Source organism: Propithecus coquereli, unplaced genomic scaffold, assembly GCF_000956105.1.
Source record: "Propithecus coquereli isolate 6110/MARCELLA unplaced genomic scaffold, Pcoq_1.0 Scaffold131, whole genome shotgun sequence".
In the NCBI taxonomy this organism is placed as follows: Eukaryota; Metazoa; Chordata; class Mammalia; order Primates; family Indriidae; genus Propithecus; species Propithecus coquereli.
In genome coordinates this window covers 1771971-1798831 of record NW_012137303.1, presented here as the reverse complement: position 1 = coordinate 1798831, position 26861 = coordinate 1771971, and the positions used below count along the sequence as shown (strand labels likewise).

At 39.7% G+C, this 26861-nt stretch overlaps 1 protein-coding gene across 5 annotated transcripts; it reads left to right on the top strand.

Moving 5' to 3' along the window:
• SLC17A4 (solute carrier family 17, member 4) lies at positions 1 to 26861 on the top strand. 5 transcript variants are annotated; one of them, XM_012638686.1, is made up of 13 exons: positions 2 to 22; positions 1625 to 1687; positions 8380 to 8503; positions 15666 to 15871; positions 16466 to 16699; positions 16784 to 16871; positions 17317 to 17403; positions 19368 to 19486; positions 19609 to 19770; positions 22042 to 22174; positions 22256 to 22403; positions 23302 to 23392; positions 24324 to 26861. In XM_012638686.1, exons 3-13 carry the CDS (start codon positions 8413 to 8415, stop codon positions 24456 to 24458), a joined length of 1494 nt encoding a protein of 497 aa, XP_012494140.1. In that variant the 5' UTR covers positions 2 to 22; positions 1625 to 1687; positions 8380 to 8412; the 3' UTR covers positions 24459 to 26861. The 5 variants fall into 5 exon arrangements, with proteins under 5 accessions (XP_012494141.1, XP_012494140.1, XP_012494142.1 ...); XM_012638687.1 differs by lacking the exon at positions 1625 to 1687 and having other exon boundaries at positions 1 to 22; XM_012638688.1 differs by lacking the exons at positions 2 to 22; positions 1625 to 1687 and adding an exon at positions 6349 to 6373.

Sequence of the window (26861 nt, the reverse complement as noted above, 5' to 3'; positions counted from 1 at the left end):
TCCTGCACTCTACCTCCCTCAGGTTAGCTTTCAAACTTTTGCCCTTAATATTCTACTTTTGAGATGATGGGAATGGGTCTTTTTCCCTTATAGAGCAGCTTAATTTGCTGTTTTGGAGTAGAGATTGTGAGGGTGGGGAAGAGAACATCTCTCTCCTGGGATAAGTCTGAAAAGTGAGAGAAGATGTTGACTTTTCCTAAAAGAAACAAGAGCCCTGGAACTCCAGGAAATAAACTCCAGGGAATAAAATTCTCCAAAAGTATAGCTGGAGAGGGAGGGAGAAAGATAGAGATGAGAGAGAGAAAGAGAGAGAAAGGGAGAGAGACTGAGTCATACGCATCTGGAGGTGAACCAGCAATTTTAAATTATACCTTTAAGGGTTAATATCATCCAAGTATGGGAACCAGATGATCTGCAGCATAAGATTCATATATTGAGCTTGTTTTTGTGGGACACATTAACTTTTTTAAAAGCACTGATTGAATCGATGGTGAGACCGTAAGTGCAAATGCTGAATTCTCATAGAGGAAGAGTTTCATCAGGCCTAAAAGATCAGCTTAATCAAAATAGACCAGGCCAGGCGTGGTGGCTCACGCCTGTAATCCCAGCACTCTGGGAGGCCGAGGCTGGTGGATTGTTTGAGCTCAGGAGTTTGAGACCAGCCTGAGCAAGAGCGAGACCCCGTCTCTACTAAAAATAGAAAGAAATTAATTGGACAACTAAACATATATAGAAAAAAAAAATTAGCCAGGCATGGTGGCGCATGCCTGTAGTCCCAGCTACTCGAGAGGTGGAGGCAGAAGGATCACTTGAGCCCAGGAGTTTGAGGTTGCTGTGAGCTAGGCTGACACCACGGCACTCTACCCCGGGCAACACAGTGAGCCTCTGTCTCAAAAAAAAAAAAAAACCAGACCAGACCCTTCCTTGAATTTATGTACAAGGCGGAAAAGCAAAGCAAATGAAATTCCACATGGCTTTGGAAAGTAGATAAGGAGTAAAAAGTTTAGGGGAGAGGACTTTTATTTGGGAGCTGCGAATAGAGCCATGAGCTGCTTCTCACAAGGAGGAAATGTTCAGTGCCAAGATCAGACAGAGATGACATCTGAGCTATTAATAGCTCTGCACCACACCTTAAGGAAAAGTCTCATTCTACAGTGAACTGGTGACTAGCAGAGGAGCAGGACATGTATTAATCCAAAGGGAACAGACATAAACAGTCTTGACAAGAAAAACTGATGGACACTGATATAAGGGTGACTGCTCAGATTTGTTTGCTGGTTCTTCCTCAGTTACCTGGTCTCAAGATAAATAGATAAGGCTGATGACTTCCAAAGTTATATTTCTACCAAGGCCCTCTGTTCTAAGCCATAGACTCCCAGACATAAAGCCTACCTGGCAGTCTTCCTTTCTGGGTCTAACAGGCATCTCAACCCCAACAAAACAAAACTCCTGCTTTTCCTCTGGAATCTGCTCCCCTCCCCACTCGTTTCCCTATTTCATTGAACACAACACCATTCACTCATTTGCTCAAACCATAAGTCTAGAAGTGTCTGAAGATTCCCTCCTTTCTCTTATCCCCATATCCACCTCCTTATCAAGTCTTATTGGCTTTTTTCCAAAACAGGTGCTGAATCTGGCCTTTTTCACCATGGCAAGCCTTGCCCAGCCATCAGCATAACTTGCACAGGTGAAGACAACAGCTTCTTGAGGCTCTTGGTTCCTGGTCTTGTCGCTTACAGGCCATGCACAACACAGAGGCCAAAGTAAATCTAGCTCCCTTACCAGGCCTATAGGACCATGGTGGCCTCTGCCTACTACTTCAATCTCATCTCCTACCATTAACCTTCTCATTCACTCTGCACTGCCATGCTGGACTACTTTCTACCTCAAAAAACATGACAAACATGCTGGCTCATTTGCCTGGAATGCTCTTGCCCAGTGCTGCCTTCTTCTCATTATTCCCATTTCAGCTCAATATAACCAAACTAGGTAAAGTAGTTAGACTAGGTAGAATGTTTACTCTTCTCTCCAGATGCTAATGACTTAGTTGCTACTCTCTTGTTTTCTTCATAGCAAATGTTATTCTTACTTATTTTTTTTCATATTGTGCCCCCCTGGGATGTGACTTTCATGAGGGCATATGCCCATGGCTGCATCCTTGCCCTACAACAGCTTTGTTGTACTTTCACCCTCTGCTACCTGCTTCCACTGCTCTCATTGACTCCAGCAAAACCATTATTGCCGGCAGTAATGGCAATACTGCTTCTGGTAAATGCTTCTATTATAAAAAGTATAGGGAGGGGGCAATTTAATGAGAACTAAGTCCTTCAGTCATGCAGGAGAAAGAGCTATGGAAGCAGAATATTCTATTTGTTGATTCAATAGATGTTTACTGAATCAATGAATGAACTAGTGGTCAGTGAACTCTCAGGCACTAAAAGAGTATGGGAAAAAATGTTACCCTGAAAACTAAGCTTCCACTTCTTGTGAATGATCTAATTTTTTCAATTCAACTAATTTCCTTAAGGTATGGACAGAAATAATAAGCAAATTATTTTTACAGCAGATTATTTAGTACCTTCATTTTACCAAGTTTCTTCTCAGAGTTACCAGAACCACTCTATTTTGCCAATGTGTGTTACCTTGGATTTCAGCTCAATTTTGAGTTTGTTTTGGAATTCCAGTGCAGACTGGAGGGATCCGTGGACTAGCTAGCACATGTTTCTGAAGGATATAAAAGAGGCAACTCATTTGTCAGTTGCTCACTTACCAACTTTAGGGGTGACTTGCCCAGGCATTATGTAACATTTACACTTAGAGTTAAACACAATATCAAAAAAGGACCAGATATATTTTCTTTTCTATTAATAGAAGAACTCCACAGAGAGCAAGTGGAAAATGATTCCATCTCACCAGCAACTACTGCCCTACCCTTATCCCTTTGCATCTGCTGGCCCCATAACTTCTCTCATCATTTTCCCATAGTAAAAAGTCTACTGGTTATTTTCAGCCTTTGAATAATCTCATCTTGGAATTATTAATACATCCAGTCCAGTGAAAAGGACAAGACTCCAAACTGTATCTAAAAGTAAAGCTTCTTCCCTCCTCCAGCCTGGGTCTGAAGAGGGAAGGGATCATTTGATTTGGCTTCTTCTTCCCTTCTCTGTGAGCTCCTCTTCTCACCCCTCTTGCTAGCTGTGGCTTCTGGTCCTTCCAGGGATAGTGATTAGGGAGACAGAGGGATGCTAAGAGGCAGCAAGTGTCTTCCTTGGCTGGAACTCTTATGATCTGGCATTGGTGCTTTCTGGGTGGGTGGATATTTGGTGCTGAGTCCTTTAGAGGACCCCACTGAGGACATCGGTCAGTCCCTCCCATGTCACAGGTGATTTGTGTTCACTGACTTGGTCCTTATGTTTCCTCCCTCAGCCATGGGGCATCATGTAGTCCGACTTCTCTTTTGAGGTTATGTGGCCTCTCCAGACAGTTCTCTTGGGCAGGATTTTTAAAGGCTATAAACTGGGTCTCTCCTGAGTCATGCATATCAGGTTCATAAGAGACCTGCGGCTCTCTGTCCATACATCTTTGCCCCTGCTGCTGTGGGAGGTATAACAACCTCCCAGTGTGGTGTGGACTTTTCCTGCACTCTGCAGCCTCAGACCAATGGTCACCACCTCATGCCTTTAGATTCTGAGGCATGTGTCACTCACTCGTTCCCTTCATATGTATACATGCCTGTGCGCACATACACAAACCTCTAGGGGATATACATCAGACTCTCTAAATGATACCCTTGTAGGCAGCTCCTATCATTTGACTTGAAGTGAGGGCCCTCCTCCCCTTTTTTCATGGAGTCGGGTGAATAAGAGATGGAAAAATACCAGCACCTTTCTCTAAAGAAATTCTCTCTCAACTTCTTCCACTCAGCTGTCTGTGCCTTTGAGGTGGGCTCAACAGCCTCCTCCTTCTTAAGTCCTGCGTGGTAGTCTTGCCCACTATTCTGAAAAGGGGCAAAACTTATTGTTTTCTTCTCAAAATAGTATGTATTCAGTTAAGTTGGAGTTAGAAGAGTCCCATTTTAACATCCAGTCACACACACACAAACAGAAATCCCTACACACATATACACTGTTTGAGGATGTCAGTCAGAACCAAAGATTTCCACATTTCATGGATTGGGATCACAGATTTCGTGACAGGTTTTTTCTTTTTCTTTTTTTTTCTTTCTTTCTTTTTTTTTTTTTTTGAGACAGAGTCTCACTCCTTTTGCCCGGGCTAGAGTGCCATGGAGTCAGCCTAGCTCACAGCAACCTCAAACTCCTGGGCTCAAGCAATCCTTCTGCCTCAGCCTCCCGAGTAGCTGGGACTACAGGCATGCGCCACCATGCCCGGCTAATTTTTTCTATATATTTTTAGTTGTCCAATTAATTTCTTTCTGTTTTTAGTAGAGACGGGGTCTCGGTCTTGCTCAGGCTGATTTCGAACTCCTGAACTCAAACAATCCGCCCGCCTCGGCCTCCCAGAGAGCTAGGATTACAGGCGTGAGCCACCGCGCCCGGCCTCTTTTTTTTTTTTTTTTTTTAGAGACAAGGTCTCACTCTGTCACCCAGGCTGGAGTGAGTCGTGTCACCATAGCTCACTATACCCTTGAACTCCTGGGCTCAAGAGAGCCTCTTGCCTCAACCTCCTGAGTAGCTGGGACTACAGGTGTGTGCCACCATGCCTGACTGTGACAGTGTTTTGTTGCTGTTGTTTTAAATTTATTTTTTAATACCAGTAATAATTCACAAATACATTATTATTGTAATACATTTAAACACGAAAGACAAAGTTACATTCCTGCGTAGCCATTCCTGCCCTCCTCATTCCCTTCTACAGAGATGACCAGGATTATCAGATTAATGTATATCTTGATTTTAAAAGCAGACCTCAGGACAATGTGGATGACAGCTTTCATGGTGTTACTGTTGTAATTTTTCTTTTCATAATTTTTATTCACTTATAAACATATGTCTACACATAAAATACATTATGCAATATCAGTATGTGTTTGACTTATTTAATATCTTATATTTAAAAATTGTCCTACAATTTGCTTTTCCCATCTAATGTGTTTTTTAAATCTTTATATGCTTTTATATACAGATCCAATTCTTTTGATGGCTGTATAGTAGTCCAGAAAATATATGTACTTTAACCATACAAATACTAATGATCATTAGTTAGCTTCTGATTTTTCACTTTTACAAATATTGCTACAAGGAGTATCCTGGAGCATATTATTCTGTGTGGCTGCATCTGTTAGTCCCTGTTACGCACCAGGAAGCAGCAATATCAAGTGGAAGAATGCAGTTTGACTCCAATTGTAGGGGAGCCAGAGATCACCCCCAACCCCCTTTAGTTCTTAGCAGGCTCTTCAGCTGGATCTAGAAACCAAATTGACACCAGGCACATTAATAAGAGAAAAGCATACAAATTTTATTAGTTTTACATGTACATGGGAACTTCACAAGAGAATGAAGTCTGAAGAAGTGGTTATAGCAAGATAATCTTGAACTTTTTAGACAAAGAACAATAAATTTGAGAAGAAATGACAGGACAAAGAAAACCTGGCTAAGGACAGTAAATTCTAGGGGAGTCGCTAGGAGATATATGAGAGGGTATAAAACAGGTGGAAGATAAGGGTTACTTTGTTAAGTTTGTCTATTCAGGCTGGGCACAGTGGCTCATGACTGTGATCTTGGCACTTTGGGAGACTGAGGCGGGAGGATCCATGTGCCTATAGGCCCAGCTACTCAGGAGGCTGAGGCCAGAGGACCACTTGAACCTAGGAGTTCAAGGTTACAGTGACCTATGATAGGGCCACTGCACTCCAGCCTGGGTGACAGAGTGAGACCTTAACTCTTAAAAAAATGAAAAGTATGTTTATTCATGTCTATTGCAGTCTCCAATTCCAAGCCTCTGATGATAAGGGCTATTTTCTTGCCCTGGTATGAAGAGGGTACTCCTTCCAGAGGAATTTATCACTTGCTGCATGCAGGAAGAGACAAATCAGCTTGCCCTTTCTGAAACTATAATTTCTCCAATGTTTCCAACTTAAAATAATCAATATACCAATCTGGTATATTTTGAAATGGCATGTTCTTCACTCCTTCACCACAAACAACGGCTTATTTTCCCACACTTTTGTCTAAACTTGGTGATAACAATCTTTTAAAATATTCATGAAAGCTGATAGGTAAGAACTAATACGATCTTTTTTTTTTTTTTTTTTATTTCAGCATGTTATGGGGGTACAGATGATTAGGTTACGTATGATGCCCTTACCCTCCCTCCACCCCAAGTCCGAGCTTCAGGTGTGTCCATTTCCCCGGAGGTACGCATCTCACTCATTGTTTGTGCATATGCCCGTCCCCTCCTCCCCCCTCCCCCCTCTCCCTGCCCAACATCTAATACATGTTATTCTTATATGTGCACTTAAATGTTGATCAGCTAATACCAATTTGATGGTGAGTACATGTGGTGCTTGTTTTTCCATTCTTGAGATACCTTGCTTAGTAGAATGTGTTCCAGCGCTTTCCAGGAGGATATAAGAGGTGCTATATCACTAATACGATCTTGTTCTTTTGGTTTCCATGTCCCGAGGCAGAGCACATTTTCCCATGTTTGTTCTTCATCTATATTTATATATTGTTCTGACAGTTCCTTACTTTTTGCCTATTTCCTATATTTTTGTCTTTTTAAAATAATCTTGACAAAGTTTAAAAAATGCTGCTCCTTATCTGATATGCTGTAATTAATTTTCTCCCCTTCTATTAGTGATCTTTTATGTATCTATTATTATAAATAAGTTTTGTGCATTTTGAGTCCTATAGTCTCCTTATGATATGTCTAAGTAAATTAAATTAGACATAATTAATGTCTAATTTTACTTCTCTGGCTTGAGTCGCATTGTGATTCCTGAATCTGAAAAATCTTGTGTTTCGTCTCTTCTGAAAAATTCCTATTTATTATTCCTTAAAGTATTGCCTTTCCTCAATTCTCCTTTCTTCTCCTTCTAGAGTCCTATTTAATATACATTGGACCTTTTCACTCCCTTTGCTATCATCCTTTATTGTCTCACTAAACTTTTTATTCTGTATTATTTATATAGCTCTACCTTCTATTTCATTCTTTCATTAGCTACGTCTAGTCACTTAATTTCAAATTTCAATGCCTAAATTTTCTTTTGTATTTCAAATAGTCTCTTTCTTAAATCTGCCTCTTCTTTTTGGTATCTTCTTATGTTTAAGACTCCATGTTATATTTCTTCAATTATTTTAAACATACTTACATAATATCTTTATCAGTTTATTCTATTTTTGGAAGTTCCCTGCAGTCTAAGCTTGCTATATGTTGAATCTGAGAATTTGATTTGGATGGATCACTTCTCTAAGTGTTTATAATTTTGGATTTTGAGTTCTTATTAAGTAGAGCTTCATCGGTAGTAAATCTGTGTGAACTGTGTTGAGCAAAGCAACCTGGACCCAATGTTTCAATCAGTTTTTTAGGTGGGGATGCATTCTCAGACAATGTAGACAGTATGAATTCCAATTTTCGACTCTATAACATAGTTATGAATTTTCAGAATTTTCAGGGGAGACTTCTTATTTTCAAACCAGAGCTCAGGACAATGTAGAGAGTTATCACTGTCTTAATGTTGTAATAGGCAGAGCCCCTTTAACCAAATTTTCAACTCCTTCAAGGCTTCTGGCTTCATATTAAGATCTCCTTTATAATTTCCTTTCTGGCACTGGCACCCCCACAGCTGTAGATCTCAAGTCCCGACATCACTGAAATTGATGCCTCCTCTGTGATCCAATCTCATGGTCACTGAAGAGTTAGTGCATACATCTAACTTTTCATTAGATCTGTGAGTATATCTCTTACTATCTTTGGAGCCATGTATTTAAAAGGATGTTTGCTGTATTTTATCTAATATATCCAGGTGTTTATGATAGACAGTTTTTCAGGTAATTTATCCACTGAAATCTTCCAGATGAAATTTCAAATATGATGGTCATGTTTTAATGTTCAGTTGATGCTAATATCAGTTTAGAGACATAGGAACACAGAACTAGAAAGAATCTTACCATTTATTAAGACATTCCAGGTCATATCCCTCAATTTAGAGAGGCAGATTCTAGGACCCATGGTAACTGTGATCTTTCCATGGCCAGGCAATTGGTTAGTGATAGAACCAGGATGACAAATTAGGTTTTCTGAACCCTAATCTATCACTTTTCCCACCAAGAAACATTTCCTCTTAATTTTTAAAAGTATCAGGGCAGTGTCATATAAGATTTTCCCTGTATTTGCTTTTGTATTCTTTTATTTCTGTAGGTAAATGCCAGTCCCTGGGAGGAGAGACCCAAAATGTCTACTGGAGCAGACACCAAAGCTACAGTGGGAGACATTTCCAATGATGGCAATTTAAACATCGCTCAACAGCATTCCTCCAGGAGAGGTAAAGTCACGCACAGGAATCTGGATGTGGATAAAACTAGGATCTATGCCACCTTAACTTCTGTTGTTTGGATATACAGCGTTCTTCTCACTACCGGCAATTGCCAAGAATTCTACATAGCTACAAAACATTTTTTAGTGATAATTATTTCATCTCTTATAAGAAATCTTGAAGGTATATAGGACAGGTAGGTATCATGATATTATTTAAAGATGAATGAAAAAATTCACAGCAGATTCTAAGTAGGAAACCTGGAAACCAACCTTGGCTTGTCTAATTCTAAGTCTAGGGCATGTCCCGTTAGATCTCTCTGCTCATGTTGAACCCAGACCTGCCTCAAAAAGAATGGGCTTTTTCTTTCCACCATGACAGAAAAGTCACCTTTCCTCCTGCCTCTTATCTACATGGCAGCTTTGTGCTTTTCCATAATATGCCCTAAGGAAAACTGTGCAACCCCTCATTTTACCCCAAACACTTAATGACTTATAACTATGTTATTCATTAATTCTCTTAAGGATATAGGCTTTTCATAAGATAATGTCTTCAAAAAGCAAAACACTAACCAAGATGGAATGCTTTTTGATACCTAACACTTTAGCTATTACAGTTTATCTGTTAGGGAGTATGCATACCTTCATGAAAAAGAGGGTTCTTCTAATTTCATCTACCAAAGAAGAAATAAGGAGACATACATGCTAATACTCATCCTACAATCAACCACCATGTGACGCAGCATGAATACCATTACAGTGGTCTTGGCTAAAGGTCTCATCCATCTCCAAGTATTTTAGAGCCTATTGTACCTTACCATTGGCCAAATTCTCCTATACTAACCCTCTTTCTCTCCTTCAAAATCAGTAAAATGAAGAACACATGCATAAAATTTTACCAAGGTGCAGCATGGCCCACTGGGTAAAAGCATAGATTAGAAGCCAGATTGAATTTTCAATCCTGATTCCACTACTTATGAGTGGTGTGACCTTAGGCAAGTTTACCTATGTCTCAGTCCCCTTATTTGTAAAAATGGGATGATAATAACAGTAGCTAACTCATAGGATTATCACAAGGATTAAATTAGTTAAAATATAAATACTTAGAATAACACCTTGCACATAGTAAACACTTTATGAACATTAGCTATTATTATTACTGCTAACATAGGTTCCCCTCCTCAGCCCACTTATTGGCAGTCACTGGAATGTTCATTTATAGTTTGTCTAAAATGGGACGATATGTGGTCTTTCCATTTTTTTCCAGTCTTCTAAAACATCTGTTCCACCACACTGCTCAATCTTTTGGTGACTGTTCCCAAAGCTACAACTGTATTGGGCAATACCTCTATAAGCCCGGCCTGTTGTTACAAATGGTATCATGCTAATAACATTCATGCTTTTTTGTGAAGTCTCTTTTCACCTGGTAAGGCAGAACACCAGCTACTCCTCAGGCTTGCCATGTTATTTTGTTATTTCATTGCATCTCTAAGTATTAATATTTCTCATAGTGCTTAGGAATAAACCCTGCTGATGGCTTCATCAGTTGTTGTCCAAAATCAGCTTGCCTCTCATCACTCTCTCTCCAGTCCATGCCCAGGTCCTCTGTATCAGACTCCTGGGGCTTCCTTTGGGTGCTAGTGCCCTCAAAGGCTACTGATGTTTTTGCTGGGCCCTGCTGTGCTTCCAAGACACTCAAGAGAACCAAATCCAGGTTCCATGAGATGTGGAGAAATGCCCCTTCCCCCATTATATGTCCCATCTGGTCATCTGATCGCACAATAGAACTACTTATGCTCATATATCCCCAGAGACCCTGAGTGAAGAAAGCTGGGTTCTGAGGTTCTGCTGGAAGGTCAGTGGTCCTTATCAGGCTCAATTAAGGATTTGTGGGGTTGGGGTGGAGAGAGATACCACATTGACCTTTGATCCTCTTATCCCCCAGAGACCTAGGAGCTGCTATATCAGTCTGGGTTCTGTCAGAAAAACAGAAGCCAGTTTAGGTATTTCAAGAAGAAAGGAGTTTAATGTAGAGGCTTGGATGATTCTGCAGCTTTTGGAACACTGGGGAAACAAAAGTCAGGTTGGCCACCCTCACGAAATCTAGAAGTGCAGGACGAGACACTGCCAACAATCCCAGCTATGTGGGCAGTTTTCAGGAGGACACCCCAAAGTCACAGGCAAAAATCCCATGTCTACCACAGCTGATCCTCACTCACCTGCCTGCAGCTTCCTTTGGAGCATAATGTTTTCTCATTGAGTTCAGCCTTCCAAATTGTGCCAGGATGCCCTTATTAGTAGAATCTGAATGGAATCCTGCTTGCATGGTCATCTGAGGATTGTGGTTTCCAGGTGTTTGCCCCTCTGTTACTGTGGAGACCACAGAAGGGTGGGGATAGCACTGAGAATTAATAAGCAGTATCAAGGAAAGCTGCTTTTCTCCCAATCCACAGGGAGGTTGATATATCTCCACCTATGGGGAAGAATGCACCTGAAGGCCAATTTACAATAGAACCCCTTTCTGAAAGCCATGGAAATAAATAAAACAAGCACAATGCTTTGAGAAAGTACTTCCATCTCAGTTGAAACTAGGGAATCATTCCTACCACGCACTACAAACTCCAAGGCCTGCTGTTAGATTTAATACAATTTGGAAAAAATTGAGAGAGGATGCCAGGAGCTGACAAAACTCCCATCACTGCAGCATGGTGCAGTGTCATAGGAAGAAAGAGGAAGATGCTGTCGAGCTTCAGCTCATGTTCCAGCTTGGAGTAGCAGTGTCTAGAAGCTGAACAGACCACAGGAACAGTGAGCCTCTTAATGGTCTGCAGTGCTGGGATGTGCTGGGTGAAGCATACATGGGCCCACATCCTGAAGTTTTCCCCTCACAGCTCACCAATCTTTCCAAAGATCTGCAACTTAGCATCAGGGGGCCAGTGCAACAGAGGAGAGGAAAATATAAGTGACTATGGAAATCAACTTGGAAATTTGGAGGGATTTCCCCCCAAATTCTGCAGTGTCATTGCAAGATTAAAATGGAAGAGGAGTTAGCTTCCCTTAAATTGGTAAAAAAATTCCCTGACATCTTCTTCCCTCCCACCCACTGCCACCAGCCTGCCCGCATACACCACTGCATGACAGATAACCTCAAACCAGCAAAGGTGGCCCTGTGCTGGGGTTTCAACACATGAGAACAAAGTCAAACACGATTGGCCTTATAGGGCAAGGCTGTAGGGGTGGACCACAAGGGACCTATGTAAATACATTAGCACAAAGGAAAGGAACATGAAAGGAATGTGTTAGATAAAGGAGAAATCAAGAACACGTATGAAAGATAATAGTTCATTATAATAGCTGTAGCATAATGAGTGCATGCTCTATGTCAGGTACTGTTCTAAGCACTTTGTGTATATTAATTCATTGAATCCTTATAGCAATCCAAGGAAGGTACTACTAGCATCACCCTTATTTTATAAGAGCCAGAGCTCGGGCACAGAGGGACTAAGTAACTCATCTAAATCATCCAGGTACAAAGAAGCAGCAGCCAGACTCACATGAGCTGTTGTTAGCCATTATATCACACAATTGTGCTTACTTTATTTCGGGAAAATTGAAGAATATTTTCATCTCCAATTTTAAGTTCTTAATAATAATAATAATAACAATAAAGTTTAGAGTAAATCAACAAGAGAAAGTGAAAGCAGTCCCCCACGGATGAGAAAAGAAACTAAGGAGGAAAAAATGTCACTATAGAATTAAAGTAGAACTAGCAGCAGCAAGGAGAGAAATTATCACTACAGAAAATCAAGTGACAGGAAGTTGAGGCTTGAAAAAGTCATGAAAAATGAAAAGGGTAGCAGGATAGTGAATCAGAAGATGATGGAAGTGAGGAAGGGAAGTAAACAAAGATTATATAATAATAAAAAAAAACCTAGTTAATTAAACATCCAACCCACTGAGTCTACAACCTCAATGAAAGTATGTAGAAAAACAAAATAGATGACTTAAATGTAGAAAATAATGTGAACTCAAATCATGCGGGTAATTAAAATGAAAAATACATATAAGTGCTTTGATAAAGAAGATGCCATTCATGGCAATAAAACCAACAATACACTGCTCAAATTAATCAAGCAGAGAGATTAAATACAACAAGTAATCATGAAAATATAGGAGACAGAAGCATTTAAAATGTGTAATGTGCTAATTATGGAGAAAGTAGGTAAGCAAATGATTTTCTAGAAATTATAATTTATAATTATATAAATTTAATTACATAGTCATAACATAATTATGATTAATTATAAAATTTAATTATTAAAAGATTTAATATTTTAAATATAATTTAATTACAGTATACTTTTCTAGAAACTATAATTTCTACAAAGTATAAATTTATAAATTTGAATACAGAAAAATAAGAAAAATTATACATGTCAAAAAACATGTGAGAAATGGAGAAAATTGTCAAAAAGCTATCCCTTTTAAAACAAACAAGTTATGTCCTGGCAGTTTAATGAGAAAGTTATGTGAGATTTTTAAGGAGCAGAAAATGCCTATCTACCCTGTGCAGAAGAATTTCAAATAATTTATGTAGACATCCCACCTTAAGAAGATGGAGCATAGCTCCTCACTCCTTAAGTGTAGACTGGTGCATATGAATTCTTTCAGAGTATATTTTGTATGTATCAATTCATACAAAAAATTAAAAGGAAAAGGAGAGAAAAAAAAAGTAATTTCACAGTGGAGAAACCTGACAAACACTAGCTCAAGCCAGGGGATCAAGGTCAACATTGACAGCAAGGAACATGTTGACAGTGTGCATTCTTGGTATGACGTGATGAGAACGGCAGTTTGCCTCTGTGGTCTTCCTCTCAAAAACACACAATCCCAGTCTAATCTTGAGAAAAATATCACACAAATCCCAATTAAGGGACACTCCACAAAATACCTGACTGGTACTCTTCAAAACTGTCAAGGTCATTAGAAACAAGGAAAGTCTGAGAAACTGTCATAGGTAAGAGAAACCCAAGGAGAGATGATAGCTAAGTGTAAGGTGTAAGTATACTCTGAATGGGATTCTGGAACAGAAAAATGATATTAGGTAAAAACTACAAAATCTGAATGAAGTATGAACTTTAGTTAATAAAAATATAGCAGTGTAGGTTTATTAATTGTGACAAATGCATCATACTAATGTAATAATAGTGGAAACTTTGTATGAAATATACAGGAACTCGATATTTCTATAAATCTAAAAATTCTTCAAAAATTATGTTTATTAAGAAAAAGGAAAATGACTATGTACCTAAAATACTTCAGATCATAGATTGAGATGGAAAGCTTATAACTTTTTTAAAAGTATAGTATAGTAAAAACAACACGTACGTATACTACAAATTAAGCTCAATTGTATATGCTAAATAAGATTCTAGCTAAAATGGTAGCAAATAAATCAAGTTTTTTCATTAAAAGTAGCCTATTAAGAATAAGAAGAGATCATGCCAAGAATGTAAGGATAGTTGGCTATTACTAATAATAATTATAATGAATTTACTTATTCAATTGTCATCACCATACCTTGAGGTAGGCTCTATTATTAACCCTGTTTTACAAGTGAAATATGGGAGCAACAGAGAGTTCAGTTCCTTATCCCAGAACACACAACTGTAAGTAGGGCATCTGAGATTGGAATCCAGGTATCTGATTCCAGGATTGAAACACATTTGATAAAACTCATGCATTTCCCTAAAAATATTTAAAAATAGGAAATGAATAGTTTAATGGGATTAAAGTACATGTCAGACCAACAACCAGCAGTGTACCACCTAATGGTGCAATGTGAGAAGCATTCTCAGTAAATTCACATATAGCAGGAATGCCCACTCTCATCATTCCTATTCAACGTTGTTTTGAAAATGCCAGTGAATGAAAGTACCCAAGAGAATGAACTGTTGTAAATGTAAGTATAATCAACTATTTTTTCCATTATTTGTACATAATATGTCTTTATTTATTTATTTATTTAGTCAGAACCAAAGAGGAGGAAAACCTTGACAGAAATGATAGCAAAAGAACTCAGAGAAACAATAAAAAGTACTTTACAAAATGTGTGTGGGCCTTAACTGAAGATAATTATAAAATTCCACCTTGGGACAGAGTAAAAGACTTGAATACCTATACATGGGTAGGCATCCCTTCTTGGCAAGGAGAAGACAATACTATAAATGTGACAATCCTTTGTAATTAATCTGTCATATCAACATGACATTAATCAAAATTCCGATGTGAATTTTTCTGAATGGTGGGGAAGAGGGGATTTTGACTAAATGCTCTCAGAGTTAAACCAAAGGTGAGGATCTGTCAGTTTCTGGAACTTAGCAAGAGCATCACTACACAACAGGAAATCAGGCTGGCCACTCCAAGAGCTTTGTTTTCTTTTGGGAGCCAGGAATCAGGGCACTAACATACCTTGAAGCAGTGATCACATATTACCTCTGAGATTTCTCTATAGGTATAGTTGATCAACACTTAAAGCTATTGTCAAACTAATGTATTTGGATTCAACCATGGGGATAGTTCCAGAGTGCCTATGGAACACTGGCAAATTTTGTGTAAGCACAGACTACAATACTAATATGAAGTTTAAATACTTTTATAATCTAACCTTAGCCTTTATCTTTCAAATTTCATCTCCCCCGCAGACCCTAAACAAGTTTATCTTCCATGTTCTCGTTATAAATGGCACTTTGAGGTAACCCAGCTGCGCAAGCAGGGCACTTGGTAGTCTTTTCCAATAATTTCTTCTCTCTCACTATTCATATATAATCAGTCATTTCCAGCCAATTCTTTCTCTAAATCCACTTCTATCCATTCTCACTTTCATCTGCTCATCCCAGGACCCCTGCTTGTAAAGCTCTTCCCTAATGCTTGCTCTGACCAACTCCACACATTCTTCAAGTCTCTGCTTGAGCAATGTTTCTGAGGGGAGCCACTTCTCCCATTACCTCCCAGGGAGACAGGGGTCCACTAGACACCTACAGAACAATATCTGCTCTCCCTATATATTTCTGTGTTGCAGACAGACACCAATCTTTTCCCTCTTCCAGACTTAGGAAGGATGGGAGAAAAGCATTCTGATTATAAGATTTTTTGTGCCCTTCTCCTCTTAGGCTTTTGTTCATTCCGACATGGGATGGCCCTCATCTTGCAGCTCTATAATTTTTCAATTTGCACCCAACAAATGAACTTGAGCATTGCCATCCCAGCTATGGTGAACAACACAGCCCCACCCTCCCAGCCCAATGCCTCCACAGAAGCACCCTCCACGGAGTCCCAGCACTACTGGAATGAAACTCTAAAGGGATTTAAGGCAGTGGTAAGTTTAATAAGACTGGACCCTTTCTTTAATTCAAATGGTCTGACTTAAAGGGTTATCTAATTAGAGAAATTCATTTACCTAGTAAATATTTATTGGTCATATACCATGTGCCAGGAATAGCACAGGAATATAATATGTATCTGAGGAGGTTATATCCCTACTTAATGTCTATGAGGGTAACCAGGGACTAAGTTAGAATGAAGGAAAACAGATTTTACCATTTAGTGGACATTAAATTCTTCCCGTACAATGATGAAAATCACCACAAAATATTTCACAGATTTAAGTCTGTTTTCTCTTCCTTCCTTCCACATCTATTTTTATTACTTTGCCTATGATGCTTTCTTCTTCATAGGCTTTCTTTCTTTGCAGACTCTCTTATGTTTTAATTGGTCAGTTAATTGTGTCAGGGAGAGGGGAAAGAATGTGTTGGGCATATATTTAGAATTTTTTTTTTTATGAAATTGGTATACTGGAGGAATTCAAGATGTAAAAGGAAAGAGAACTGCCATTTATTTTTTGCCTCTCAAGTCCTCACAATAAAAACTGTCAACTCTCTAACCAAACAGTGAAAATCTCTTTGTCATCTAGGCTCCTGCGTATGACTGGAGTCCTGAAATCCAGGGAATCATCCTCAGCTCCCTGAACTATGGTTCATTCTTGGCTCCAATCCCCATTGGCTACATGGCTGGAATATTTGGAGCCAAATATGTGGTTGGTGCTGGTTTGTTTATTTCCTCAGTCCTGACCCTCTTCATTCCACTGGCAGCAGATGCTGGAGTGGCCTTGCTCATTGTCCTTCGCGTTTTCCAAGGCATAGCCCAGGTACCAAGATATTTTCCAACTATAAGCAGAATATAGGTTCCAAAATGACCTCACATATCCAAGAATGGAATTTTTCCCCCCCAGGTTATGGTATTAACAGGTCAGTTTTCAATTTGGGTCAAATGGGCTCCCCCACTGGAAAGGAGTCAGCTCACTACTATTGCTGCATCAGGTAATTGATACCCTAATCCTCACCTTATATGTCTGAAAGTGCTCAGCAAAGGCCTATCAACAGAACCAATACTTTATATTCCGATTACTCTGGTCTTCATAGTCCTTGCTCTAAATCACTATCCTATACTGTCTTTCTTGATCATAAGTGAATGCTTTCTATGCACCAAATGTTCTTATGTTTTGTATATACTAACTTCATTTTAGCCTCAGAACAATCTTATAAGTCAGCTATATGTAATTATTTCCATAATAGAATTTGAGACACAAATAGACTAATACCTTGTCCAAGATCACACAGCTACTGAGTGAAGAAGCAGGATTTGAACCACAGTAGTCTTTTCTGAAGATCATACCTTCAATCATTGTGCAACTTAGCTTTGTAGAAAGCACAGAGTTCCAAGACTGACTTTCTCACCCAGAACATCCTTGTGTCTTCTGTTCAGGGTCAGTGCTTGGGTCTTTCATCATTCTCCTTGTTGGTGGTCTCCTCTGCCAGACCATAGGATGGCCTTATGTCTTCTATATCTTTGGTGAGTTTGTGTTTTTCAAATCTCAGAATTTTGTTTTATGACAGGGAATGCTGGGCATGATTTCTGTGATGCAACTTATCTATAGTTAACCAAATCCTAATAGATATGGATACTTACATAGCTAAAGTTGGTAATATTCAGAGCTAATCATGTTGTGAATCTTTCTGGCTTATAAAGACAACATTTAAGTTTTAGTAGCCTGAGTATGTAGCTAGAATAGCCTCATGACTTTAAAAGAATTGTAACATTTCTCCCTGCTTCTAAATTGAACCAAAAGGACCCCAGAGCAATTTCTTTCATAAGATGTTGAAAATGTTATCTTGGTGGGACTATATTTTTAGTTATGCTTATTTATTTAATACATCCTTTTAAATTTTTCCTGTTATTACGACAACCAGAAAATTGTGTTAATGTTACCTAATCATAGGTAAAATACTGATTAGAGTGGAGAATCAACCAATAGAGCTTGCAGAACAGGGAAGACCATGTGAGGTTCAGGAGTAGACATAATATGCACAGAGATGATGCAGAAAAGCTCCAAGGGCGGAGTGTTCCAGAGGCAATATTTTACCACTTCACCATTTTACCTTTATGGAGCCCTGGTTGGGATCTGCCCAGATGCTGTCAACTAATGTTTATGTTTGTTTGATTCTTGAAACATTTTCTGAAATCTCACCTGCAAATTGCCTGATTCTGTAGGGTAAGTTCCACTAATGTTTTCATTAGAGAACAGTCCTCTTACATTCCTGTAACACTGGTCAATATATTCACACACACACACACACACACACACACACACATTCAAAATTGTGACAAGTGCTTACTATAGCACATCCAACCTTTAAAGGTTCTGTCATGAAAATTTCAAAAGTGCAGGTTACAAAAATTATGTAAACAATGAGAGAGCCTTAATGTGCTCATGGGTTTTGAGAAACAGTAAGGAGTATATGCAAAATAGAAACTCACCAAATATTTGTTGAATTGATATTAACATCCTCCAACTCCAATGTGCAACATTGCTAATTTCATATCTATCCCTCACCACTTGATTAAGTCCTGACGGCAAAATTGTGTCTTTGTATTCTTATTTTCTCAAAATTTTGCAAAATTCCTGGTGTACGGTGGCTGCCGTATGATGTTTGTGAATGAATGTGTAAATGACAAGCTAGCCAAATGAAGAGACCTCTTAAGAATTTCTTAAGATTCTAAAAAGGGAAATTGGTGATAAGCCATATTTTTGCTCAATACTGATAATGTTGAGTCCCCAACTCCGTAATAATGTGCATATTAGAGAAAATTTCTTTGCTGAGGATGAATTTCATTTCATGTCTGGAAATCGAGTAATCAATTGCAAATAATAATGTACTGCTCCTAACTCTTAAGTGCTTTCAGAAAGATAGGAGATAGATATGGAAAGGTTTAATGAAGAAAGGAACTTTGCAAAACATGACTAGCAGGAGGGATGCTGACTGGTACTTGAACAGTGAGGACATTTTCAAGCACTTGGGGCAAACAAATTAAGAACTTGTAACAATGTACTACAGCCTTAATAACAGTGCATTTCAAAACCTTCTAAAACTCAGTAGTTTAAAACAACAATCACTTATTCTCATACTTCCATGGGACAGCTGAGTGGCTCTGCTCTGCGTATCTGTCATTGGCCTTGGACAATGGATTAGTTGGAGCATGTTTGTTCTTCCCATGGCAATGGCCAAGTCCCAAGAGGACAAGTAAAAATCTTCAGTGCTTCTTAATGCCTAGACTTGGAAGTGCCCCATGCCATGCCCAAAGTCAAGTGGTGGGAAAGTACCCTCCACCTATGATAGGGCCATGCAAGGGTGTAGATGCAGGGAAGAGTGGGAGTGTTGGGGCCAGTCATTCTGTTAACCACAGGAATCATCTGAGGGCAGAGTTAAACTGAAAGAAGAACTTCAATCCAGTGCTAACTGGATCCTCTTTCCTAGGTGGAATTGGCTGTGCCTGTTGTCTTCTCTGCTTTCCTCTCATTTACAATGACCCCATGAATCATCCCTTTATCAGTGCTGGTGAGAAGACATACATCGTGTGTTCACTGGCTCAACAGGTACATTGAGGAACTCTGCTGCCATTTCCCTATGTCCATCCAGGTGTCTCAGAGGTGAAGAGTGCAATAGAGAAAGTGCTTGTCTTCTGATGGAGGGGATACTGACATGTGCTTTCTTCCAGGATTGTTCGCCAGGCTGGTCTCTTCCCATTAAGGCTATGATCAAATCTTTACCACTTTGGGCCATTTTAGTCTCTTATTTCTGTGAATACTGGCTTTTTAATATCATTATGGCATACACACCAACATACATCAGCTCTGTACTTCAAGTCAACCTCAGAGATGTAAGTACAGAGAAAGCTTATTCTGTTCTTCTGTTTAAATGTTTCATTATATGATTCTTTGTCTCTCTCATGATCACAAAATCAGGGACCCAGGATCTCCATGTAGGAAATGCAACCTGGTTAACTTGGATTCTGATTAATTTCAATGTAGTTTACTATTTATTAGAGCAGGGTGGTATGGTTCTACGTTAGCTTGATATTCATATTAATAGAATGTCATATTTTTAAGGGACCTATGCAAAAATTTTATACTCAATCCAATCAATATTTGCAAACAAGACACTCTGTTGGCAGCATAAAACAATAAAGGAGTAACAAAACAGATTCTGCCTTTGAGAAAATTGTGACAGAGAAACATAACGTGCTGAAAATAAGACAGTATTTATAGGACTTAAAGTTCCAAATAAGACTGACATAAAAATTTTTGGATAATGCCTTTTTAAAAAACATTGTATTCAAGTCTAACATATATAGAGAAAAATGCACATATGTGTAAAGCTCTCTGAATTTTCAAAAAAATGAATGGATGCTCTGATCAGCTGACAGGAGCCTTTCAATTCCTGCTAGATGGATGTCTTAAAAGTGTATCAGATGTCATAACCATGACATTCACAAGGCTACTGAGTTACCTTTGCATTCTCACCCTTTGTACTCAGAAAGCAGCCTTCTCATATTGACTGGGCTCCTCTGGCGAAAACTTGCTAAGTGGCCGGCAGAGAGCTGACTTTCTCAGTAGTGGTAAGAATCTGGTGAGCATGCCGGCAAGCAGGCTGGAGGCATGAGGTACTGAGATCAGAAAACCCCAGGAAGAAGTGGCTCTTCTTAAAGAGGAGAAGGGCCAGAAGCAGGCAGTGAAACCAGCATGTCAAGCCAGGGAATCAGAGATAGGGACGCAAGGGCCAGACAAGCAGGAGGCCAGTGCTGAGTGACAGACATCCTGAGGCAGGCTACTGGGAATGATCTGTCTCTGGTGTAAGGCTAGCTCCCCATCCTCAGAGGCCAAGGCTGAGGAGGAGGGGGATGGGGCAATGAATGGAAAGATAAGTTGTGACCAGACAGCAGAGCTTCCCATGCTGAGAAGTCAGGAGACCTGGACTCCATAGCTCTCAGGATTTTTTCACTGTGACATAACCTTGATGGCCTTGGCTTACTCGTCCATAAAATGAACCTCTTGAACCAGGTAAGAGCTAACTGCTTTTCATTGTTTGGCTTATACAACAAAGGATGGTCTCCTTTTCATTGCATTTTCTTTAATGAATTTTAATTTAGAGGTTTTAATTGATAACAAGGTTCAACATTTTAAAAACTATATAGAAAGGTAGAGAAAAAAATCTTTCTCTGATTCCTGTTCTAAAGCTGCTCTGTTGTCCCAGCCCACATAGACAGTTGTCTCCCATAGACAATTCTTTAAATTACCAATCTATTTTTCCATTATTTCTTTGGGAGAATGCAAGCACAGATGCATGTATATTCTTATTTTCCCAACTTTTTTTTTTTACACAAAACATTACACTCTGTATATGCTGCTCTGCTTTATATACTAGGTTTTTGTCACTTAATATACCATCGGGATCTTTTCATATCAGTACATGAGAACATTACTGAGCAATATTTGGGTTGCTTCCAAACTTTGAGTAATGCTGCAGTGAAAATCTCGTTTATTTGTCATACACTTGTGCAACTGTTTCTGTGGCATAAATCTCTGCATGTGAGATTGCTGAGTTAAAGGGTAAATGCACTATAAACTTTTATATGTATTGTCAAATTACCCTCCAGAGAGCATTAATAACATTTGTGAGTATCTGATTCTCCACAGTGTCAGCACAGAGCACGTCAAAAATTTTTGAGTTTTTGCCAATTTGATCCATAAAAAATCGTATCTCACTGCAGTTTTATTTTGCGTTTCTTTCATTATGAGTGAAGTTGGGTACCTTTTAATGTGTTTAGGAGGAACTTATTTTTCTTTTTTTCTATAAATTTTTCATATCCTGTGTCTCTTTTTGTTTTGGTCTTTTTAATATCTATTTCCAGGTGATCTTTATATATAAAGAGAACATTAGTTCTTTTTTTTTTTTTATGACAAACTGAGCTATATGCGTATTTTCTCCTGGCACTAAAATTATATTGGTTCATTCTGGTAACATGAAATTTGTATTAAAAGTGATGTGTATATAGAGAAAGCCAAAGATACGAACAATCTGTCCAGGGTCAATCTGTGTCATGGTGGGGGTGGTAAGGGCATATGCACCTCACCTCATCTCTGGTCCTTAGAGTGGGATACTGTCAGCCCTGCCGTTTGTTGTTGGCTCTATCTGCACGATCCTTGGAGGTTTACTGGCAGACTTTCTCCTCTCCAGAAAAGTCCTCAGACTCATCACCATCAGGAAACTCTTCACTGCCATTGGTAAGGGCTGAGATGGACACAGGGGTGAATGTGGGAAACTCAGGGAAGCCTCCTATTTACTCTGTGTTTTTCCTACCCTAGGGGTTCTCTTCCCATCTGTGATCCTCGTGTTCCTGCCCTGGGTCAGATCCAGCCACAGCATTACCATGACCTTCTTGGTACTATGCTCTTCCATGACCAGCCTCTGTGAAGCAGGAGTCCTTATCAACTTCTTGGATATTGCTCCTCGGTAGGGACCCCTTTGCCTTATCCTCACATAAGGTCAGTTCAGGTCCAGTAGCTGTAATCCTGCTCTGATACACAGGTAAAATGTGACATGTGCAATAACAGGTCACAGGAAATGGCAGCAACAGCCCTACATCCAAATCATGCCTGGAAGAAACCCAAAGCTCTTGTGAACTTAGTTTTTTCCGATGTGAACAAGAAGAGTCAGTGGCCACACTCACAGCTCAGCTGAGGGAGACACACACACAGATCTCTCTCTGTTGAGGAATGCAGCAGTTGCACAGGGTTGGATCATTGAAAGGATTCATGAGATTCTACAGCGTATGCTCATGTAAGCCTTTAATAAAGGGAAAGGACACAGAATTGCAGAAGAAATATTTACTTCCGATACAGGTAAATACCAGAGTTCACTGACACTTCCAAACGTAGCTCACAGGGTCCTGCCCCTCTCAATAGGGAGCACTTCATCTTCAGATAATGAACCACCAAGATACGTGGGAGATACCTTGGTCTTAGGGGAGCCAACATTTCATCCTTTTAGGGGTCTTTTATACCCAAGGCAGGGTCTTTTGTACCCAAAAACAAAGCTACAAAAATCAGACTCAATATCAGAAACAACCCCCCCTCCAAAAAAAAAAACCAGTATCAACCAGGTGCAAGCCATCAAGGTGTATATTTTGTATAGACAATGTTGACAAATTAGTACAGGTTACTCCTTGGAAGTCTCAGACCCCAGCACAAGATTATACAAATCATTAGTCAGTAGTTTATTCAAGTTTAACCAAGGGGTCACACAATTCCAGGCATACACAGAGATAAGCACAGAGTTGCAACAGACCAGCTGAGATTAACCGTTTGTTTGTATGGGAATGTTTCCCCTCCTCTCTTTATCTCTCTCCCAGGTACAGCAGCTTTCTCAGGGGATTAATGCAAGTCTTTGCATACACAGCTGGAGCCATTTCTCCTGCCACTGTTGGATTTTTCATCAGTCAGGTGGGGTCAAATGTTCTGATAAATATTCACAAGAGAAACCATAGAGGCATGGTGTTTTTACATTTGTGTAGCATCCTAGAAGATGCTTTTAAAGTAGTCAAAATAAACAAATTCACCTGAAGACTTGAGCATTTCCTAAGAATCTTATTGATATAGACTTTACATGAAGAAAGATGTATAGGACATTCACATAAATATCAGTCTTTAACTTTCCTGTGGTTTTCCACCAGTAAGATGGTAAAATGGATGGAGAATAACAAAGAAAGGGCATTCTTTATGAAATCAAGTCCCTTCTCTTTTTTGAAGCCTTGAATCCCTTCCAGGCACTGACTAACATATTGTCAGAAAACAATTGTTTAAAATGAAAATTCTCAAGCCGACCTTGTTTGTCCTGTCATTCTTTAATTCAGTCATTCATTCAATAAGTAAGTATTGAACATCAGCATGTGCCATTTTATTCACTTAAGAATAAAATAAACAAAAGTTCCTCCCCTTGTGAAACATATTGCAGGAAAGAACCAAAAGAAAACTAATGAAATAAGTAAAACATATGGGCATATTGAATGGTGATAAATGCTAAGAAAAGAGGAGAATAGGGCACACAAAAGGAGGTGGAATTTCAATTTTAACAGGGTGGTCAAGGAAGGACTCACTGAAAAAGTAACGTTTAAGCAAGGACTGGAAGTAAGTGAAGGAGTTAGCCAAATGGGAATGAGAGGGGGAGAACGCTCCAGCTGAGGGGATGGCCAGTGCACTGGCCTTATGGCAGACATGGTCTGGTATATTCCAGAAGCAGCCAGCAAGCCCACACAAGCTGCAGCCGATGTGGGGGGTGGCGGAGGGAGCAGTAGGACCTGGAACAGAAGCATTTCTGAACCATGGGGGATAATAACTGGGTGACTGTTAATAACCTGTTGTTTCCTGCCTCCAGGACTCAGAGTTTGGCTGGAGAAATGCCTTCTTGCTTTCAGCTGCTATTAACATATTGGGCCTGGCCTTCTACCTCATCTTTGGCAGTGCAGACCTGCAGGACTGGGCTAAAGAGCAGACGTTCACCCGCCTCTGAGCAAATGGAGAGATGTGTTAGAACCTGATGCTTAGTTGTTCATCGTTTTCCCTCACAGACATTCCTCTTTCATGCCTGCTTGACTGATTAGCCATTTAATTGGAATTGACTTTGTTTCCAGTGTCTTCTCAGAGACCTTGGCTAGGTAATACTAAAGGTTTTTTTTTTTTTTTTTTTACCATGCCTGGAGATTTTATAGCTGGGGATAAAAAGGACAGTCATTTAACTGTGAGCTCCTAAAAGCACAAGTGTATTGGGGTTTCTAGTTGATCTCCTCTCTTTCCACTATTATCCTGGTAAAAGCATCAGGGTCTGGGGGACAATTTCTCACCAAAGCAAAACAGGAAGCCAGAACCACAGGAGTGAGTACTGAGAGTCAGAAGGGAGTTGTGCCCAAACATGCAGAAGATGAACCCTAGGACCTGCTGTCAAAAGAAAGTCTGAAACAATGGAAAGCTTCATATACACAATCCAAAGTCCTAAGCCAGGAGCCAAAGCAGGTGAAGTCGCTCTCAAATCAGGTGAGGAAGGATACAGCGTCATTCTGAAGCCTGGTGTGGGCAGGATGCCTAGGAGAAAAATGCCGAGAAGGACAGGACAATAGGAGTGAATCCATCATGACAACAGGAATAAACATGTCTGTAACTAATGAGGGTGGCATAGTAGACTTCAACTCTTCCAGACAACTTGCAGTCTGTGGACGCCAGCTTTGGAATCAGAGCCACTTCTGTAATACCTGTACTGCCTGGGCACTCTCCAGAGTCTGCTCTTTGACAACTGCTTTCTTTCTGGCCATCTTGACCTCTGCCCCACATCTACTTTGTGGATCTGTGCAGATCTCATACATCTTAGCAAACGGACATTGTCCAGTGTCTCTTCCATCCCCTCCGACAGTTCTTCATGCTTTCATGTTGTCTGGATATCCTTCATCTGCCCCTCTGACTGTTGGAATACCACCCACCATTCAGTGGGCCTCATTCAATATTCACCTCATTAACCTACAATGTCTTCCAAAAATGTATGTAAGACCCATGCTGGCTTGACCCCACTCCAAACACCTGGAGGGTGTAGGGTGTGTGTGGTGCTTTCATTAAAGTCCCCATATGGGCAGTGTCAGGACCTTGAAAGAGAGCAAACCCAATTCCAACACTAAATGAATATTAATGCACACATTCCTGGGGGCATGGCAGAAATCAAAACTATACACAGTTTCAAGGAGCTCAGCATCTCAGGAGGGAGATGACTTTAACCAAAGTATTACATAAATGAATATGTAATGACAACTGTAGGAAATGAAATAATGAGGGGTCCATGGGGCCATGGGAGTGAATGATAAGGTCATGCACACTAATCCAGGGGTGAGGGAGGGCCACCACTACAAAGGGTCAGCTGAGCTGGGATCTGAAAGAGGCTGAGGGGGAGAATGTCCTGGGAAGAGAATAGCATAGGCCAAGGTTTGGTGGCAGGAGGGAGCATTCAAATGTGGTCAGAGTATAGAGGGAATGAGAGAAGCGTGGTCTGTGAGAAGGCTGTAGAAGCATAAAGTCAAGAACATACAGGGCACTGTGGGCCCAGTGAAGTGCATTGATCCTTATCTTAAGATCAATGGGAAGTGTTTTAGTGGGAAATTTCAAAGGTTAATCTACATGCAGGAATAGGTTGGAGTAGGAGTTCATGGTAATAGTCCAGGAGAGAGTGATGGCCCCTGGCATGAGGGAGTGGACATGGTGAGAGGTGAATCGTTTATGCCATTTATGGGATAAATCTGACAAGACTTACTACTAAGTTAGAGGATGGAAGATGTCCAGGTTTTGGTTGCTACTAGATTAACGGGATGCCTCTCACAAAGATAGCAGGATAAGAAGGAAAATGGATATACGGGTCTGGATTTCACTTGTGAGATCTGGGCTCCATTTATAAATTTAGGAATCATCTAGATGTAGGCGATGATTAAAATTTTTAGCATGAATGAAACTGCCCAGGGTGACAATATGGTGTAAGAAGGGAAAACCTGGGAATAAGCCTTAAAGAACGCCAATATTTAATGGTCAGCTGGAGGATGATTAGTCTCGAATGAAGGAAAAGTGAAAGAGCTGTATACTAAAATCAAAACAGAACAAAAAACACTATGCATAAGAATAGGGTTTGGAATTCAGGTAGTTTGATATTGCTGCTGTCCTTAATAAGAATACATTTTATCCACAACAATAACAAGGCACACTTTTTGTATTGCTACCAAATTCCCATTCTTTGTAAATCGATTTCTTATTAAGAAAATGAAACACATTCTAAAGTACTATGGAATGGGGAGAGATGGTGGTGAGGAGCATCTTGCTAGCAAATTATGCTCAAATGATCAAGGAAAAAAAACTCTTTGTACTATTCTTGCAACTTTCCTGTATC

What these genes read in the sequence shown, in the direction of transcription:
- SLC17A4 (XM_012638687.1), top strand. Translation starts at nt 8,413, where the DNA reads ATGTCTACTGGAGCAGACACCAAAGCTACAGTGGGAGACATTTCCAAT. An exon ending in ACAGCATTCCTCCAGGAGAG is followed by an intron (nt 8,504 to 15,665) that starts GTAAAGTCACGC and finishes TTCTCCTCTTAG; the next exon opens with GCTTTTGTTCATTCCGACAT. An exon ending in GAAACTCTTCACTGCCATTG is followed by an intron (nt 22,175 to 22,255) that starts GTAAGGGCTGAG and finishes TTCCTACCCTAG; the next exon opens with GGGTTCTCTTCCCATCTGTG.